This window comes from Neoarius graeffei, chromosome 15 (assembly GCF_027579695.1).
Source record: "Neoarius graeffei isolate fNeoGra1 chromosome 15, fNeoGra1.pri, whole genome shotgun sequence".
In the NCBI taxonomy this organism is placed as follows: domain Eukaryota; kingdom Metazoa; phylum Chordata; class Actinopteri; order Siluriformes; family Ariidae; genus Neoarius; species Neoarius graeffei.
Window position 1 is genome coordinate 75,895,845 of NC_083583.1, and position 18,783 is coordinate 75,914,627.

Below are 18,783 nucleotides of genomic sequence, written 5' to 3' on the forward strand. Positions count from 1 at the left end.
AACAACTTCGACATAACATAGCGCTGAAGCTTTGTTTCAGTTATCAGAGGAACACAGTCCTGTGCAAAATGTCACCATGGGGCCAGAGTGTAGTAATGAATCTACAGTTCAAGTGTTCTACTCAAACAGACTGAACTTTTACAACAGCTGCATGAATGTGAAATAGAAATAAATCAACTAAGGCAGGAAAAAACATTTTAAAAATAAAATTGTTTTTGTCCGTTACACAATTATCAACCTGTGTGACTCAGTTGTGCCTTTTGAATAGAGAATAAATGAAGAGGGAATTGAACATTAACCGTTTATTGAAATTATTATTTCAAGGGTGATTATAGTTACTATAGGACTATAGCTACAACTGGAATGTGCAGAGTCTGTTAGCATTTGTAATTATTGTACCATTCACTTTTAGATAAAATAAAAATCTTACATTATTAATTTTTTGAAAGTCTAGAGCAAGATATTTTATTTTACAAATAACACTTCAGATATTGTTTTAACAATAAGTATCAGTGTATAAATGATAGCATGCAGATGGCTATGAAACTAGATGTCCTTGGGGTTGTTGGGACATGGAGGGCTGGGAATACCATCTAGCCCACAGTTCAGGTAGGAGTCCTTTGAGAGTAAATGCTTTGGCTTTTGCAACATTCTGTTCCCAAAAGCTGATTTCAGGAAAAATTCTTTACACAAAGAAGGTTTTCTTGCTTTTGTAGTTTTTGTTAACTGTTTTGTGTTGGGACTCTTCGGGGGAAAAAGGTGTATAAATACATGTAGCTAACGCTAGGCCACAAACCTGCACTGTCACTCCAGTCGTTTTGAGGAATTTTGTACAGATCATAACCACAAATAAACTCTAATTTCCACGTATGTCTATCCCTTGCTTCTTTCTGACTAAGATTATCCAAGTGATCTGGTAGTAGAGCCTTTTTAGCTGTAGTTTACTTTGGACAGTGGACGTTGGATATCTTCAGTATCGCTCGTCTTCAGTATGTGAACAAAGTTCGCTTGTCCCCCAGGACAAGGGTAGTGACGGTTGCTAATGTAAATGTGACCTCAGTGCAAGGGGTCTATACACTGAAGACATTTGGGTTTAAGCTCGAAAGTTGAAAGCTGAAATTCTTGTCTATTGTCTCATATTCATTTTCTCATTTCTTCGATGTGTTAAGCAACTTGGAACATGGCACCTTTGGTGAAAGACCACCCAATTCTTAAGCCGATCAAAAGTATTGGAACAGGTGTGGGTTTTTTTTGTTTTTTTTTTTTTTTACCCAGGTGTGCCCTGTTGGATTGGCCAGAACAATTAATACAGTAGCGCTGAATGTTTACTCTTGGTTTGAGCCCAGGGTTTCACCTGTGAAGACTGCCTTTAGTGTTAAAAAGAATAAACCAACATGAAGACCAGAGAGCTGTCTGTGGGGGGGGGGGAAAGAAAGCCAAGTTGAAGCAGAGAAAAGAGGGGAAATCCATCAGAGCCATTGCACAAGCATTAATCACAGCCAATATAACATAAAAACCAGTTTTCACAACACTAACAACCAGGCATCTAACTGGTCGACTTGAAAAACAGCATCAGTGGATGACAGAAGCACTGTGAGAGCTGTGAAGAAAAACATAAAAACAACAGTCAGTGGTGTACATAAGTCAATGAATTAACTTGTTCATTACCACTAATATTTTGAGGCAGTTTAGGAAACCGTGACAAATTCATTCAATTTCATAAAAACATCCAAATATGCTGGCATATACTGGAAGTGTCCACAATGAAAATGGAGCACTTTGATTATAAACTCAATCCATTTACCAGAAAGTAGTGAGCCTCAGCTTTCCTCATGTCTTTTTTTTTTTTTTTTAATTTAAATAAAAAAGTAAATAAAGTGGGCATTTGGACATGAACTCATTTGTTCCATGTTGTTTTTAGAGGGCATTTTCCATGGATGATCGCATCGCTTGGACTCATGTGACTATCCCAGAGAGTTTGAGGGAAGGCAGTGTAGTTGATGAGTGGTACAGCCTGAGTGGAAGACAAGGAGATGATAAAGAAGGCATGATTAACTTGGTCATGTCCTACTCTGTGAGTCTGAGCTTAAATACACACATTTTGTTCTTGTTTTAAAAATTCCAATGAAATTACAAAACAAGCGCTGAGCAATAAAAATGCATGACGCCTGCAAATTATTCTGTCTTAATAAGAAACAAAATAATTTTGTTTTTATTCTTCTCTTTCTTTCTTTGTGATGTAGTCAGTGCCAGCAGGAATGATCATGCCAGCTCAGCCTGTGGTCCTGATGCCTACTGTTTACCAGCAAGGTGTTGGCTATGTGCCCATTGCAGGTATGAACTAATTGCTGGCTTTATGATACATTGCCAAATCACACAATACTCCACAAAACATCTTGGACTACTCTAGGAGTGGCCTGATACTCTGATTCACTGAGCACACTTGATGGAAGCAGATCTAACCACAACAGGAATAAATCAGGATTGTTTAACTTAAGATAAGACTTTGTCATTGTAGTGCTACAACGAAACTTGGTTTGGTAGCACTCGGATAAAACGACAGCAATAAAAAAAGAATATAAATAAAATACAAGATAAAATAAGTGGGGGAATTGTAGTGTAGGCAGATATTGCACAATTATACTAGGTGTATTTATATACCTATGTATAAAGTGATCAAGTCAGTAAAATAAAGTACAGTGTGAGCAGATATTGCACAGATTGTAGTAACTATATTTACAGTCCTGCATATAAAGTGATCAGTGCATTAGCAGCAACTGGGGGGGGGGGGGTAATGGAGGCTACAGCTCTGGGGAAGTTGTTCCTCAGTCTACTTGTGCATGTTCTGATGGTCCTGTATCTTTTGCTTGATGGGAGGGGGACAAACAAACAGTTGATTACCTGGGTGTGTTGAGTCCTTGATAATGTTGTTAGTCCTCTTACATGGATGGTTGGAATAAACTATGTCCAGATTTGGTAGTTTAGTCCCCACAACACTCTGTGTAGTATTAACTAAACGTTCCAAATCTCTCCAGTTCTCTGAAGTACAGCTGGTGTACCAAACTGTGACACAGTAACAAAGCAAGCTCTCTATTGGGCTCCTATAGAAGTTTACTAAGAGCTGAGAGGGAAGTTTGACTTTAAGTTTTTTTTTTAAGAAGAAAAACCTGTGCTGAGCTTTCTTCACTAGGTGTGAGGTGTTGAGTCCATGTCAGATGCTTTGTGATGTCGAGTCCCCGGATTTTGATGTCATTAGCACTAGCAGGCCCAGAGATTTTCACTTCTGCTGCATGCCCCCTCCCCTCTGCAAAAATGGTGTATTCCTCTCAAGGTGCTAACTGTCTCCATAGAGATCTTGCATGTGACGTCACAGCCGATCCAGGTTGTGACAGACGCCATCGTGTTGGTCAAACGCCATATTCCGCCTTCTACTTCTGGTTCTACTTCTGCTTTTACTTCTACCTTTTCTTCTGGAAAACCCTACTATATACAATTCTACTACAACGGCTGCGGCTACAAGCTCTCCCTACCTGTGCACGTTTTTTATGTTTTTTGTGTGTATTTTTGCATGTTGTTCGTCTGTACCGGACTTCAATATCCACTACAACCGTATGGACTTACTGGACATTGGTTTCCAGCAGAAAATGACGGTTTGTAGCGATTTCCATCGCATGCACAACATTCCGGACGAGGAAAAAAAAAAAAACATTCCAGACGAGATAGTGGGGTCTCCGTGGATTGTTATCGGAAGCAAAGCGAAGGAGGCGGCGCCGGGAGCAAAAGCGAGGCTGCAGGCAGAGCCGGCCTGTTGACTAAACTCAGAAAACAGCCACTCAAACCTCCACTGCCAAGCCTCTACCTCTCCAACGCCAGATCCATGTAAACAAGACGGACGATTTGGAATTACCTTATTCTATTCTATAATCGGCTGGTCAGTGCTATACTCAATACTTAAGTGACTTACCCATCCAATGAGGATTCTTGTTACAAGATGCCACATCTGAGTCGCTGACAAATCCTGAATTTCTGTAGAGATAACTGTCCAGAGATTTATAAGCACGCAGTGCTTCACCACTGAACAGCGAGGGAAAGTTAATATGAGGTAATTATACACGTCCGGGTATTCCGCTGGCAGTTCAAAATCCGGTCGTGAAAACTCCGTCCGGTAAGCCATAAGGGTCACAAATCTGTAGATTGTTTATTTTAGACATATATCTAGTTATCTGTTCATTAGAAAAATGAGCCGTGTAGTCCGTCGGTTGAAATTGATCCATTCTGTACACGAGTGCAGCAGTATTCAGCTGTGTTTTTGACCGACAAGATGGCGGTTGTGTACTTTCCGGTCACGTGACTGCAAGATCTCTATTGTATTGTGAACAGCCACTCCACCCTCCACTGAGGTTGCTGCCTGTAATGACAAACAGGGATGTGATTTTTCCGCGAATTCGCGGAATTCCGCTTTTTTCACCTCAAAACTTGAAGAAAAAATTTTTTTCCGATTTTTCCCTCATCCACATTCGTTCCGACTTTGTTTGAAAGATGGCAGCCTCGGATTTGCATCTTTACGTTCGATCACGGAGGCTGCCATCTTTCAACTCTTTGTTTGAAGCCAGCTTACGTACAGCTATCTAACAAGCGCGTTCATTGGTTGTTACAGAGCGATGAGCCAATCACGTACCTCGTTTCATCTCAATGACGTAATTGCGTAAATGAGATGAAACGAGGTACGTGATTGGCTCATCACTCTGTAACAACCAATGAACGCGCTTGTTAGATAGCTGTACGTAAGCTCGCTTCAAACAAAGAGTTGAAAGATGGCAGCCTCCGTGATCGAGGCGTAAAGATGCAAATCGAGTTAAAGAAATCGACAGAATAGTGAAAAAAAAAGTTCCGCTGGGAATGGTTGGAGAAAAACCGCGGCTCGCCTCGGGGCAAATTATGTCACAAGGTGCGGGGCTAGCGGGCCCTGCTTGCGCTGGTTCTTTGGGGGGGGGTGAGAGAGAGAGAGTGAGCGAGCGAGAGTGTGTGAGCGAGCGAGAGTGTGTGAGCGAGCGAGAGTGTGTGAGCGAGCGAGAGTGTGTGAGCGAGAGTGTGTGAGCGAGCGAGAGTGTGTGAGCGAGCGAGAGTGTGTGAGCGAGCGAGAGTGTGTGAGCGAGCGAGAGTGTGTGTGTTTCAGAGTTGCATGTTGACCATTAAATTGGCTTGAATTTGTTAATCATGACAAGTTTTTTCTTGTGTGTTTGCTTGCCATTTTAGTACAATTTTTAAGTCAGAAAACCCCAGAACCCAGGAGCTTCGGGGGGCTTCCCCCCCTTGTCCCCCCACCAGGCCGCTGCCCTGGACCAGCTGGGGGCCTGTGGCCCCCAGACCCCCGCCTAAAATTTTCAGATAATTTCACCAGCCCCAAATCACATCCCTGGACAAAGGCCAGACTGCTATTTGAATGAACTCTGATTCAGCCCAACATACTGTGTGTTGAGTTGTGTGTGGTGTACTAAGGGTAACCATTTTTCATTTTATATTTTATTTGGCCAACAAACAGATGTACACATTCACCTTATTTTGTCAGTTGATCCGAGAAACGCTTTCTATTTGTCATAAAAACACTTTATTTTAATAATGGCCTGTCATTTTAGGAAGGGACATACTAAAGCCTTCATGAATGGTAATTTGGTTGTAGGTTACACCCCAATTTCAATGACAATTTACTCTGTCAAGCTCACAATGTCCGAGGACAGAGGACTGGAATTAGTGCCCCAAAAAACACAATTTCAGCTTGGAAAAACTACAAACAGACGGTATAACTTCAGGAAGAAAATAAATGCTTATTTCACACTAAGAAAAGCAGGCTCACTACATATGGAGGCTATACAAAGCACAGAAATGTAGCATACAGTTGTCCCATCTAGCAGTTTCCACATTCCCATGGTGAGTCTTTCCTACATTTGCCACAGGTGTATTTGCGGCAGCATACACAAAGTTCGGTGCTTCTGTTATTATTGCAGAGTATGCGCACCTGGCACTGTGTCTTTTTCTTCTGAGAAACTCTCATCTCACAACACTGCTGTTTGTGTTCTTCCCCTTGTGCCTTTTCTTGCAAAAGTCTGTTTTGAAGTTCCTCTGCAAGCTCCGGCATGAACAATTGGCGACTTTGTTTGGCTCTTGTACATGCTGTGTACAAGACATTTGCATTTGTGACAGCCCTGTCAAGCAGGTTGTAAAACGCAGCCATGGGCCATCTTCGTGTTCCTGCATGCACCGAGTAGTTGCATAATTTCTGGTCCATGATATCAACGCCGCATTTGAAATGGTTGTAATCAACAACAGTGTTTTGTTTTTGGGTGTCCACAATTTCCACTTTCTGATGCATGGTGCTCAGAAGACAAACAGATTTCTTTTTTTTGTTGCAAACTCCGTCAGCAAGGCACTTCCAGATGTGAACACCTGTGTGGAGTACAACTGGTGCCCTGAGGTTTCCTTTGCAGTTGCTGGTAGCTCCCGACGATTTTTGTTGATGGTGCCAAGCAGAGTTGTTTTTCGTTGAAGAAGCCTGTTAGTCAAAGACAGAGAGGTGAAGAAATTGTCCATAGTTACAGTCCTTCTCTGTTCCGTAAATGGTTCCATCAATTTCAAAACAACATTCTCTTACAGCCTCTCTCCCGTCGGACGAGTGGTATTTTTTCCCCCCAAGTAAGGGATGGCATTACACATGTATTTTGTGTCCAGATCTGCTGCAATCCAAAACTTGATTCCAAACTTGTCAGGCTTGGATGTAATGTGCTGCAGAAAGGGATAACGAACCTTTGAAGGAAATAACTGCTCATCCACGGTAACATGTTGCCCTGGACTGTAGGACGACACACACTTCTGAACAAACTGCTGCCAGATGTCTGAAATTGCTGCAAATTTGTCTGTTTGTATGCGCTCCTTGCGGGTGTCCTTGTTGTCGAAGCGAAGGTACCGCTTTATTTCAAGAAAGCAGTTACGGGGCATTATGGCTTTGATATCTGTGTTGCCGAATCTATTGGCCCACATGAGTCGCATGGCACCAATGTAGCCCTTGGCAGCCCTTTGAAAAAGGATTGCGAGGAACGCCATCAGCTCGAAGACACTCATCTGCCAGCTGGGATTTGTTCTATGGCCTTCCTGGACTGTGCAGTCTCTGATGGTCAACAACATGCTGATATCCAACAGGAAGCTTTGAAGGCAACTCATGATTTTGCATGTTGCAAACTCTGTTGGCCCTCCAGATCCATTGAATGCTGTCTGTGGAGTTTCATGAGCAGAAAAGTCTCCAACTTTGTGGTGGAACCACACAGTGCCATCTTTCGCCTTCTCTGTGGATCCAGGTGTTATGCCCACATCTGCAACTTTTTGTTTTTTATTACACGGGGGTTGACATGCGTTGTCTTCCTCCTCATCTGACGTGGCCTCTGTGTCTGAACTGTCCTGCTCAATCACATACTTGACCACCCGTCTCCTGGTGCGTCTTTGGAGGGGAGGATTTACTGGTGCAAGAGCAGTCGCATCCTCATCACTTGACGAATCGGTGACAACGTTTTCATTCTGAAATGCGAGGTCCATATCTCCACCATCAGATTCACAGTCCGACATGCTCTGTAGAATTGCTAAAGCCTCCTGAGCACTGATCCTTCTTGGTTGTGACATTGTGAAGTCTGGGTCTGCATGCCAGGCATTCCCTATTTCTGGTTGTTTCTCGCCCACAACATTCACACCTTTTACAACACTCCCTTCTCCCTTCCCCTCCCTTCCTTCATCGAATCTAAATTGTATGATGCCCATTGAGTCTTACAAAAGGGCACATCAGAGGCTATTTCTCAGGTAACATAATTTTGTCTTATGGCCTTGTCAAATGCCAGCACGGTTTTTGTTACAAATGTTATAGTGGAAAAATGGCAAATATTTTGGTTATGTGCCTTTTATGACCAGTGATTCTTACAGAAGGACACATCAGATGCCCCTTTTCCACCAAAGCAGTTCCAGGGCTGGTTCAGGGCCAGTGCTTAGTTTGGAACCGGGTTTTCTGTTTCCACTGACAAAGAACTGGCTCTGGAGCCAGAAAAACCGGTTCCAGGCTAGCACCAACTCTCTGCTGGGCCAGAGGAAAGAACCGCTTATGTCAGCGGGGGGGGGCAGAGTTGTTAAGACCAACAACAATAACAAGACCACGAAAGATCGCCATTTTTAAGCGACGAGAAGCAGCAGCTGTACAAACGCGAAGTCATCCATTATTGTTATTGTTGCTGCTGCTGCTGCTTCTTCCGCGTTGTTTTTGCTTCAATATTCGCGCCAAGGTTTATGCAAACATAGCAACGTAACTGACGTATACAGTGACGTAATGACATGGCTTCCTTTAGCACCTCAAGCTATGGAAAAGCAAACTGGTTCTCGGCTGGCTCGCAAGTTGAACGAGTTGTGAACCAGCACTGGCTCCGAACCAGCCCTGGAACTGATTTGGTGGAAAAGGGGTATGAGTTGCTGGCCTGCAGAATATCCTGTGTGTGGGGGTGGGGTGCTGGCAGGGACACAGCTCAATGATTAGGCTTCTTTACACAACAATGGGAGGCAGTTAGTGGTATGTTAGACTGAAGGCCAATTTATGCTGACAACCCAGTCCTCGCAGATAGCGTCACAGACAGTGTCTGCGTAGCCCCCCCACCTTCGCAGATGCTCTGCGCGCACCTCCCAAAAATTGTGACCACCGCAGAAGCCTCGCAGACAGCGTCGCAGACAAGAGGGCTCTGATTGGTCCACTCTACATCCGCTGTACACGCACTTCCGCTTCCCTACTTTCCCGGTTTGGTTTGTTTTCACGACCGCCATTTTTAAAAACACGAGCGAAGATGGAGCAGTACGAAGAGCGGTTGATCGAGGAAGTGAGGAAGTACGTACATCTATACGACTCCGGTTCTAGTCATTATAAGTAACCGGAGGATAAACACTCCACTAACCACACCCACCAACTATTCCTACCGATTTCGCGACTTCGCGCCCCCTTGCGTTGTGGCAGTGAATAACATTGCACACGCCTATTACTCCCCACTCAACGATAAATTACAACTGTCTGCGAAAAGCTGTCTGCGAAAGCCTTGTCGCAAGAGCATGCAGAGGCCTTTATTCACACATTGGGGGGGGGGGGATTTCATTGCAGACTAAAGTCTGCACTTTGGGCCTTCTTTAAACCTCTCCACCTCTTCACCATTTATGTAGGGGGAGGTGTTTTCCTGGTTCTCCTGAAGTCCACAATAATTGCCCCTTTTCCACCAAAGCAGTTCCAGGGCTGGTTCGGGGCCAGTGCTTAGTTTGGAACCGGGTTTTCTGTTTCCACTGACAAAGAACTGGCTCTGGGGCCAGAAAAACCGGTTCCAGGCTAGCACCAACTCTCTGCTGGGCCAGAGGAAATAACCGCTTATGTCAGCGGGGGGGGGGGGGGAGTTGTTAAGACCAACAACAATAGCAAGACTGCGAAAGGTCGCCATTTTTAAGTAACAAGAAGCACCAGCTGTACAAACGCGAAGTCATTTCATTATTATTGCAGGGTTCTCCACGGATTAAAAATATAGGGGGGTGGGGGTCAATCGGATGGCCTTGAAACAAATTTGCATAAATTTACATATGTTATTTGCATAAAATACTCTCAAATAGTAATCATTTAGAATAGAGGAATCAATTGGACTGGTACAAAACACATCATACATCAAACATTACACACTTACACTTGAATTCATTCTATTAATTAATTTGCACACTTCAGTGCAAATTAATTAATATAATGAATACCATAAAGCTAATGCAAGAATGAAAACTGAGGTCAACAGATTTCAAATGTAGGCCTGTTTATTAACTTTGAGTGCCTGAGGGACAAGTTATAATAACTTAAAATAAAAATAAAAAGAGAGCCATCTTTCTTAAGTAAACTTTTGCTTCTTTTACTTTTCCCATCTACAACATATTAGACATAAAAAAAGGTTGATCAATGGCTCAGCAGCATCAAAATATTGCACTTTTGTAAAAGAATGTACATAAGCGTTATAAATTATAACTAGAGCCAACAATTCCCCTGTGGGAAATTGTGAGAGTGATGCAGTGTGTGCAGCAGTCGCTATTGCAGGAGCTGAGCTGTACTGTGTGAATGTGTGACTTGCCATGAAGCTACAAGCCTGTGTCTCTCTGAGAGCGAGCAGCCCCTCCCTCCTGTGTGTGTGTGAGAGCGAGCAGCCCCTCCCCCACCCACGCGCTGAGTGCAGAGACAGAGTATCACACAGAAATCGCACTTTTTCCTCAGAGTGCTCCCTCCAAACAATGGGGATTTACACGAAAACGGAAGGAGATATTCACAAAATTCTTTCACATTGAGCGCCACAAGGCTCTCCTGAACACAGTGATGTAATTTTTTTGTCTGTAGTGTACTTTGTCGGTACTCTAACAGAGAAAGGCTATCTGTCACAAAGAAAACAGGGACGTCTCTTCCTTTTGTAAAGGGGCGGCAGAAATTAAAGGGGGGTGGCCCGCACCTCTAAAACCCCTCGTGGAGAACCCTGTATTGTTGTTGTTGCTGCTTCTTCTTCTCAGTGTTGTTGTTGCTTTGATGTTCGTGCCAAGGTTTATGCAAACACAGCGATGTAACTGACGTATACAGCAATGTAACTGACATGGCTCCCCTTAGCACCCTGAGCTATGGAAAAGCAAACTGGTTCTCAGCTGGCTCGCAAGTTGAACGAGTTGTGAACCAGCACCAGCTCTGGCCCCGAACCAGCCCTGGAACTGATTTGGTGGAAAAGGGCTAAATGACCTCCTTTGTTTTAGTTGTGTTCAGTACCAGGTTACTGTCCAAACACCACCGGACCAGGTGTTGAACCTCCTCTCTGTAGGGCTTGTCATCACTTTCTGATATCAGTCCCACTATAGTTGTGTCATCAGCAAACTTCACGATAATGTTAGAGGAGTGGATGGGTGTGTAGTTGTACGTGAATACACCGTGTTCCAAATTGTTATGCAAATGATATTTTTCTCTGATTTTCCTAAATGGTCGATGCAAATGACGGTCAGTATAATTTTCAAGTCATCAACCGTTAGAGTATAAATCAAATTTTATTGAATAAACCTCCCAATGATAACAGTATTTTTTCAAAAATAAAAAAAACTCAAAATACACTGTTCCGAATTATTCTGCACAACAGAGTTTCAAAACATTTTATAGGCTGTAAAGACCTGAAAATGGTCATTTGTTGAATTTGCAGCATAAGGAGGTCATATTTACTAAAATCAAAAGCTATTTCAGTCAAAAACTTCTTAACAGGCCAAGTTACATGTTAACATAGGACCCCTTCTTTGAGATCACCTTCACAATTCTTATATCCATTGAACTTGATTTTTTGGAGAGTTTCTGCTTGAATTTCTTTGCAGGATGTCAGAATAGCCTCCCAGAGCTGCTGTTTTGATGTGAACTGCCTCCCACCCTCATGGATCTTTTGCTTGAGGATACTCCAAAGGTTCTCAGTAGGGTTGAGGTCAGGGGAGGATGGGGGCCACACCATGAGTTTCTGTCCTTTTATGCCCATAGCAGCCAGTGACACAGAGGTATTCTTTGCAGCATGAGATGGTGCATTATCATGCACGAAGATAATTTTGCTATGGAAGGCACGGTTCTTCTTTTTGTACCATGGGAGAAAGTGGTCAGTCAGAAACTCTATATACTTTGCTGAGGTCATTTTCACACCTTCAGGGACCCTAAAGGGGCCTACCAGCTCTCTCCCCATGATTCCGGCCCAAAACATGACTCTACCACCTCCTTGCTGATGTCGCAGCCTTGTTGGGACATGGTGGCCGTCCACTACTCCATCCGTCTGGGCTATCCAGGGTTGCACGGCACTCATCGGTAAACAAGACTGTTTGTTTGAAAATTAGTCTTCATGTATTTCTGGGCCCACTGCAACCGTTTCTGCTTGTGAGCATTGGTTAGGGGTGGCCGAATAGTAGGTTTATACACAACTGCAAGCCTCTGGAGGATCCTACACCTTGAGGTTTGCAGGACTCCAGAGGCACCAGCAGCTTCAAATACCTGTTTGCTGCTTTGTAATGGCACTTTAGCAGCTGCTCTCTTAATCTGATGAATTTGTCTGGCAGAAACCTTCATTATGCCTTTATCTGCACGAACCTGTCTGTGCTCTGAATCAGCCACAAATCTCTTCACAGTACGATGATCATGCTTAAGTTTTCGTGAAATATCTAATATTTTCATACTTTGTCCAAGGCATTGCACTATTTGACGCTTTTCGGCAGCAGAGAGATCCTTTTTCTTTCCCATATTGCTTGAAACCTGTGGCCTGCTTAATAATGTGGAATGTCCTCCTTAAGTAGTTTTCTTTTAATTGGGCTCACCTGGCAAACTAGTTATCACAGGTGTCTGAGATTGATTTCAGTGATCCAAAGAGCTCTGAGACACAATACCATCCATGAGTTTAATTGAAAAATTAAATCTTTGACACTTAAATCGGGCGGCACAGCGGTTAGCGCTGTCGCCTCACAGCAAGAAGGTCTGGGTTCGAGCCCCGTGGCCGGCGAGAGCCTTTCTTTGCAGAGTTTGCATGTTCTCCCCGTGTCCGTGTGGGTTTCCTCCGGGTGCTCCGGTTTCCCCCACAGTCCAAAGACATGCAGGTTAGGTTAACTGGTGACTCTAAATTGACCGTAGGTGTGAATGTGAGTGTGAATGGTTGTCTGTGTCAGCCCTGTGATGACCAGGCGACTTGTCCAGGGTGTACCCCGCCTTTCGCCCATAGTCAGCTAGGATGGGCTCCAGCTTGCCTGCGACCCTGTAGAACAGGATAAAGCAGCTAGAGATGATATGACACACACACCCCTCCCCCTTTAGCCTTACTGCAGGCTGCGGTCCGGTCTCCTCGGTGTAAAGTGAGTCTGTAGCTGAATGGCGCATTCTGGGATTTTGTCTGAGAGCCAGGTCTTGGTGAAAATTAGAGCACAGCACTCTTTTTATTTCCTGCTGAGCTGTGATTCTGGCTCTTAATTCGTCCAGTTTGTTTTCCAGAGACTGCACTTTGGTTAGCAGGAGGGGGTTAGTGGTGGTCGGCTAGCATGGAGGCCCCCCCCCACCTCGCTTGTGTCGCCATCTCTGGAGCACTCTCCTGGGGTCAGCATGCTCACTCGGGCCCGGTGCTTCAGGGCCTTCCTGGGGCTGGTGGTGGTTGCAGGAGTGAACAAGGAGTTGTAGCTCCGGTGGTATAAAGCTAGTAAATTCCAAATGGCTGTGTGTGTGTGTTAGCAATGTCCAGCAGTGCCTGTCTGTTATATGTTAGCAGTGTATGACATTTGTGCACTGCAGAAAGAACAGAAAATACACAAAAAAGAAAAAAAAGCCAGTATTCAAGAGTGGAGCGAGCACTTGTGTTAGTGGTAATTAACTTGTTAGTGGTAATTACTTGTGTATTACTTGTTGTAATACACAAGTTAGTGGTAATTACTTGTTAGTGGTAATTACTTGTGTTAGTGGTAATTAACTTGTTAGTGGTAATTACTAACACTGGCCACTAGGTGGTGTGTAGGACTAGTAATTACTAACACTGGTATGGTGGCAGGCACGTGTAGGATCGAAACCATCAGAAAACAACTCGATGGGTTTCTTTATGTATCCACACTCTATGCCTATGGGGTTCCGCTCGCGTGGGCCAAGCTCCGCTAATAATTCACGACACATTCGGACAGCACTACAAAATGGCGAACTTGCGATATAGTCTACTATAAAGTGAGTACTGAGTGATTTTGGACACAGGTGGTCACTGTGAAGGAGAAGGAAGAGGGCTCATACAGGTGAGAAGCAGGTGTGCTAGAAGATATCAACAGTAGTGAACTGGCAGAACGAGTGTATGTATAGTCCAGCAAACACCAGCAATTGCAGCGATTTAGTCCATAGTATCAGCAAAAGTTCAGCAGAAGCAGTATAGCAGTAAAATTTCAGCAAAACACCACATATATAGAGATGAAAGTAATCTGATAGTGTCTTAGGAGTTCCCTCAAATGAAACAGTTGTGGGAAACACCAGTGAGTAATGGCAGCCAGAAGTGCACAGCGTTCACTGCATGGGAAACATCAGTGACCATTTCCATATCAAATCAGCAGTGTCTTTTAATGGCTGGAAGTCATGAAAGTTAGTTCCATCATCTTTTGTGCAAACTCTAAGGCAAGGGAATTCAATTCCTTTGACTAAACTTGTTAAAACTGTTGTATGTAACTTTTTTGCCATTTTTTGTTCTTAGCATTTTGTAATGTCTCACACTGCTTCTGTTCCATACTGATTAATCTGACTTGTAAGTCTTAGATTATGTGGCGCGTCCGCTGTACAGGTTCCTGTGTATGGGCTGTTGCTATAAAAAACAAGGCCATTTTAGAATGAGTGTGTTTTAATACAAATTGTTCATGTTACAATTATACAATATACAGAAATACTGCACACCTTCTGACCAGTCAGAATGCAGAATTCACCTGTGCTGTAATATAAGTGTACTATAAGGACTTCTTGATATTACATGATTTTATATATTGGATTGATCTTTGATATGGATTCAGCGATTTATGTAACTATATTTTCACATTTTTTTTCCAAGTTTTGCTTTTACTTTTGTTAAAGATGACTGCATTCAAGTATAAGAATGCCCTTGTACTACTTTTTTTCAGGTGTGCCAGGTGTATATAACCAGGGTGTGATGCCAATGGGGATGCCCGTCAGTGCTCCTCACACTGCCCCCTACAGTGAGGAGGATCTGCGTGCCTTGAGTGACATGTTCCCAAACCTGGATAAGGAAGTGATCCGTAGTGTGATGGAGGCACAGCAGGGGAACAAGGACGCTGCCATTAACTCACTGTTGCAGATGGCTGAGGAGGTCTGACTGTGCTGTAAATGCACCCAAGACACTCAGTGGGTACACGCAAAGGTCCCTAAAACCATGCAAAATGACTTTTACCTCTGCCCTGTCCATCAAGTAAAAAAAACAAATGCGTGACATCACTGGATTTTGTATTAAAATAGCAGCACTCGCTGATGATAATCACATTTCGGGTCCATTCTATAATTTGTGGCTTTATTGTTCGGTATTTTTAGCCTTGTCTCCATTGAGAGCTCTCTCTCGCTGTGTGTGTGTGTGTGTGTGTGTGTGTGTGTGTGTGTGTATATAAAATGGGTTGTAATATATTCTGAAGATAATTAAAATATTTAGAGCAGGTCTAATGATGGCAGATTTTCAAATATCATCCAGTTGCTAAATATTCAACAATTTTTCACATATTTCAGTTAACACCATTGCATATTCTCTACTCCAATAATACACTGTAACTCTGAGTCTCTAACTTGCGGCATAATAAAGTAAACCATGCTAAACCTACACTTCACGTTTGTAAGCTGATTTTTCTGAGTCATAGTGGGTCGCTGAGAATCCTCGAGCTTAATACAGTTACACATCACTTGGCTCAACGCAGTGCTGCTGTAAACTGAATATATTTGCTAAACCCAAGATCATTCTATGTGGTTTTTATCATGCCAGAGTAATAAATTTACAATCGTTTCTATATTTGGTATGAAACTGTTGAGCTGTCAGTGTCCATTCGATCTGAAGTCCAAAGTGTGAATCAAAAAGAATCATTCTGGTTACTCAGAGAAATCGATTGCCCACAGTTCCTTGCTGTGTTATGAATATGAAATTATACCACCTGCAATGCCAAAGTTTTTATATTAATAAATTATTTCTGTTATGGATTTTAAAATAGTCTGACCTTTAATATAGTTTAATGTTAAACTTACGGCTACATTCATTTCAGTTTATTTGCAAACTTGCGAAAGCATCTTGATGTGCAAATGAGAGCAAAACTTTGCATTCCCTGTGGTTTCTGGGTAAATAATAAAAGTAGCTGTATCTTGGAGAAAAGGGCAGCCAACCCTCTTGGCCTCCAGACATTTGGCAGGGTTTTACTAGAAAATGTTAAAAAAAAATAGATTAGGTGGTGAGAATAGATTGGTGTTTGCTTTGTTATATGGGTGTACAAATTTTTGCATTTGTGTATATTTATTAATTTCACAGGCAATCACAAAGGCACTGGATGTAAATATTAAGGAACACATTACCCACAATTCCTTACTCGGTGAAATTGGATACATGCACAGTGCCAAAGGTCTTGTTTAATTTAGATTTGTTTTCTTTTGAGTTTAAGACAAACTAATATTTGTGAGGTTAGCATTATTTCTGTGTTGATGATATACACACTTTTTTTTTTAATTATTATTATCTCACAGCACATGTTGCCATATTCTTTGAAAGTCTTGAAGTTCTTACGTAAGACTGAGAAATCAGCTTTAGCATGTGGCTCTAAAATTGCTCTAAGCCATTCTTGACTTCTTTTCCAAAGTGGTGGCCTTATTAGCCTTACGAATGTAAAGACGAATGCAAGTCTTGTCCTTTAATCTGAAATGCATCTCGTATTCTACATATCTGTATCGCTGAGATCAACCACTGATTTCTTAGAGAAAGACTTAAGTCCAGGATTTTCAATGAATCATTTAATATAGACTTGCATGAAGTTTTTCAATCAATAAAATGCTTAATGCAGGTTTTTTGTTGTTTTAAATCATAATGTAAGCACTTGCTTTTAACTCTGCAATTATAAAGATAAGTGTTAGTCCCTTCATGAGGATTTTAAATCTACATTATGTCCACTTGTGCAAGAGCAGTGATGTTAAACTCTGGCACTTTCTGAGATGTATAATTTTGTTTGAAGTTGAAGAGTGTACACAAGAAGGACAATAAAACAAAAATATTCTAGTCTTCGTTTGTGTAATCATTTTTGTTGCATAATTAGCAAATGATGCATGTTTAACAAAAATAAAATAAGAGCCATAAATAAATTGAGCAAACATTGTTTTAATTTTGTGTGTAAACAATTGTAGCCATTTCAAAATTGTACCTGCTTGCATTTCCTACAACCCTTTTGTGGGTTTCAGAAACATTTCCCACATCTTTATGTAAATCAATCCAGATGTCTTTTACTGTTTCTGCATCAGCCAGTCAGGTTGGAAAACGTTTTACAAACGCTTGCATTACTGTAACTAATTAGCTTATGCTTGAAAAACATTCACTGCAAAGCAAGCGCTGTATCACTTTATTCCCATCGCTTATGTAGAAAACATTTAGCACATGTGAATATCTCAGTATGTAGCTTATTGCTGCCTTCAAAACGTGACAGGTTTACAGGAGTCTGTAATTGTTAGTGCTGCATTTTAATAACTTTGTTATACGTAGCACTCAAGAAGGGCAGTGTAAAACCAAGAATTTCACTGTGCGGTTAACTCGATTTTCTGTGAAAGACTTTTATTTTCTTAGAAGTAAAAGTCAGTGTCTATTTACACTAGGTTTCAAGGCAGCTGAATGTTTTTCAGGTAAATCCGGTATCTCTGCATTGTTTACAAGTAAGCTGCTTAAGAATGGTTCACTTTAAGGCATGGTGTGCTGGTGTGCAACATTAGAAGTCAAAGACAGTGTCAAAACTATGATTGATTCAGGTAAACAAGGAAAAAAGAAGGAAAATTTTATATATATATATATATATATATATATATATATATATATATATATATATTCAGGGTAACAGTAAGAGGCGTCAACTATTTGTGTTGTGAAGAGATTGCCTAATAACAGGAGTGTTGGGGAGGCTAAGGATTGTACAGAACCTGTTCATAACCTCTGACTGGAATGTGTGTATGAGTGGACAAGAGCAAAACAAGTGGAGGTCTTCATCTGTTGTGTTTGGGCAGCACTTGCAAGTGTTGCTCTTTTGTAAGCCCATAAGAAAGTTTGTGTGTACCCGGTGTAGTATCTTACATTGTATTCGTTGAGTTTTAGCATTGACATTTGAAATGTCATTTCATACTGTTTTCCAGTCAATAGCAGAGACCTCTGTGCTGGAAGAGATTGGAAGACCTTTTTTGCAGTAGGGATTGAGGTTATGGTGTGTTGTGATTGTAGTAAGTTATGTATCTGTATTGTGTGGTGTTTTTTTTTTTTCCTTTCATTTTTTCCAACTTAAAGTGGAGGTCTTTAAATAATAGAAAGTATGTGTGTTGATTTTGCTCTAAATCAGCTGTTTATGTTGGATATATTGGTAAAAGCAGTATTGTGAGATATTCTATTTCTTTCAAATCTGGCTTTTTATTTATTAAAAACATTTGGTTGTGTCATGGGAGAGTCACTGCTAACGGTGATGAGTCATGCTGTAAAAGTGCACTGGGTTCCTACCCTGCTGTCAGAGTAGTTTTGATGGGTTAATTTTTAAAGCAATTCTGAGATTTTCTGGAGATTTTTCTATGAATGGAAAATCTGACAGATGGAATTCATGAGCTATTGTTTTGTTGTAAGTCATGCATAGTTTTAATTTTTGGTCCAGATGCGTAAGAACTGCAAGTGATTTAATAATAAAATAGTAATTTGAATTTGGAGCATTAAGACCACCTAATGACCACTGCTTTTTTTTTTTCCCACTTTCCAGTAAAATTTAGTTACAATTGAATTTAGAGAGGAGAACCAACCTGGAAAAGAGGAGACGGGAGTCATAGAGAATAACTAGTTAGTTAGGGGAAAATTTTTCATTTTAACTGTTGATATTCAGCTTATGAGGGGAAAATGGAAGTCTGTTCCTTCTGGACAAGTTATCTTTAAAATTTTGAAGGAGTGGCGTCAACTTTAAGTTTTGATAGAGATCTCTGTT

At 41.8% G+C, this 18,783-nt stretch overlaps 1 protein-coding gene across 1 annotated transcript in view; it reads left to right on the plus strand.

Annotated features, from left to right (window-relative positions):
- tollip (toll interacting protein) overlaps positions 1-16,844 on the plus strand; it is a 55,532-nt gene extending 38,688 nt beyond the window's left edge. Inside the window, exons 4-6 of the mRNA XM_060941869.1 lie at positions 1,922-2,074; positions 2,244-2,334; positions 14,710-16,844. Of these exons, the coding sequence (XP_060797852.1) occupies positions 1,922-2,074; positions 2,244-2,334; positions 14,710-14,921 (456 nt within the window). The 3' untranslated portion in view covers positions 14,922-16,844. The remainder of the gene's footprint in view (positions 1-1,921; positions 2,075-2,243; positions 2,335-14,709) is intronic.
- Positions 16,845-18,783: the final 1,939 nt, after the last annotated feature.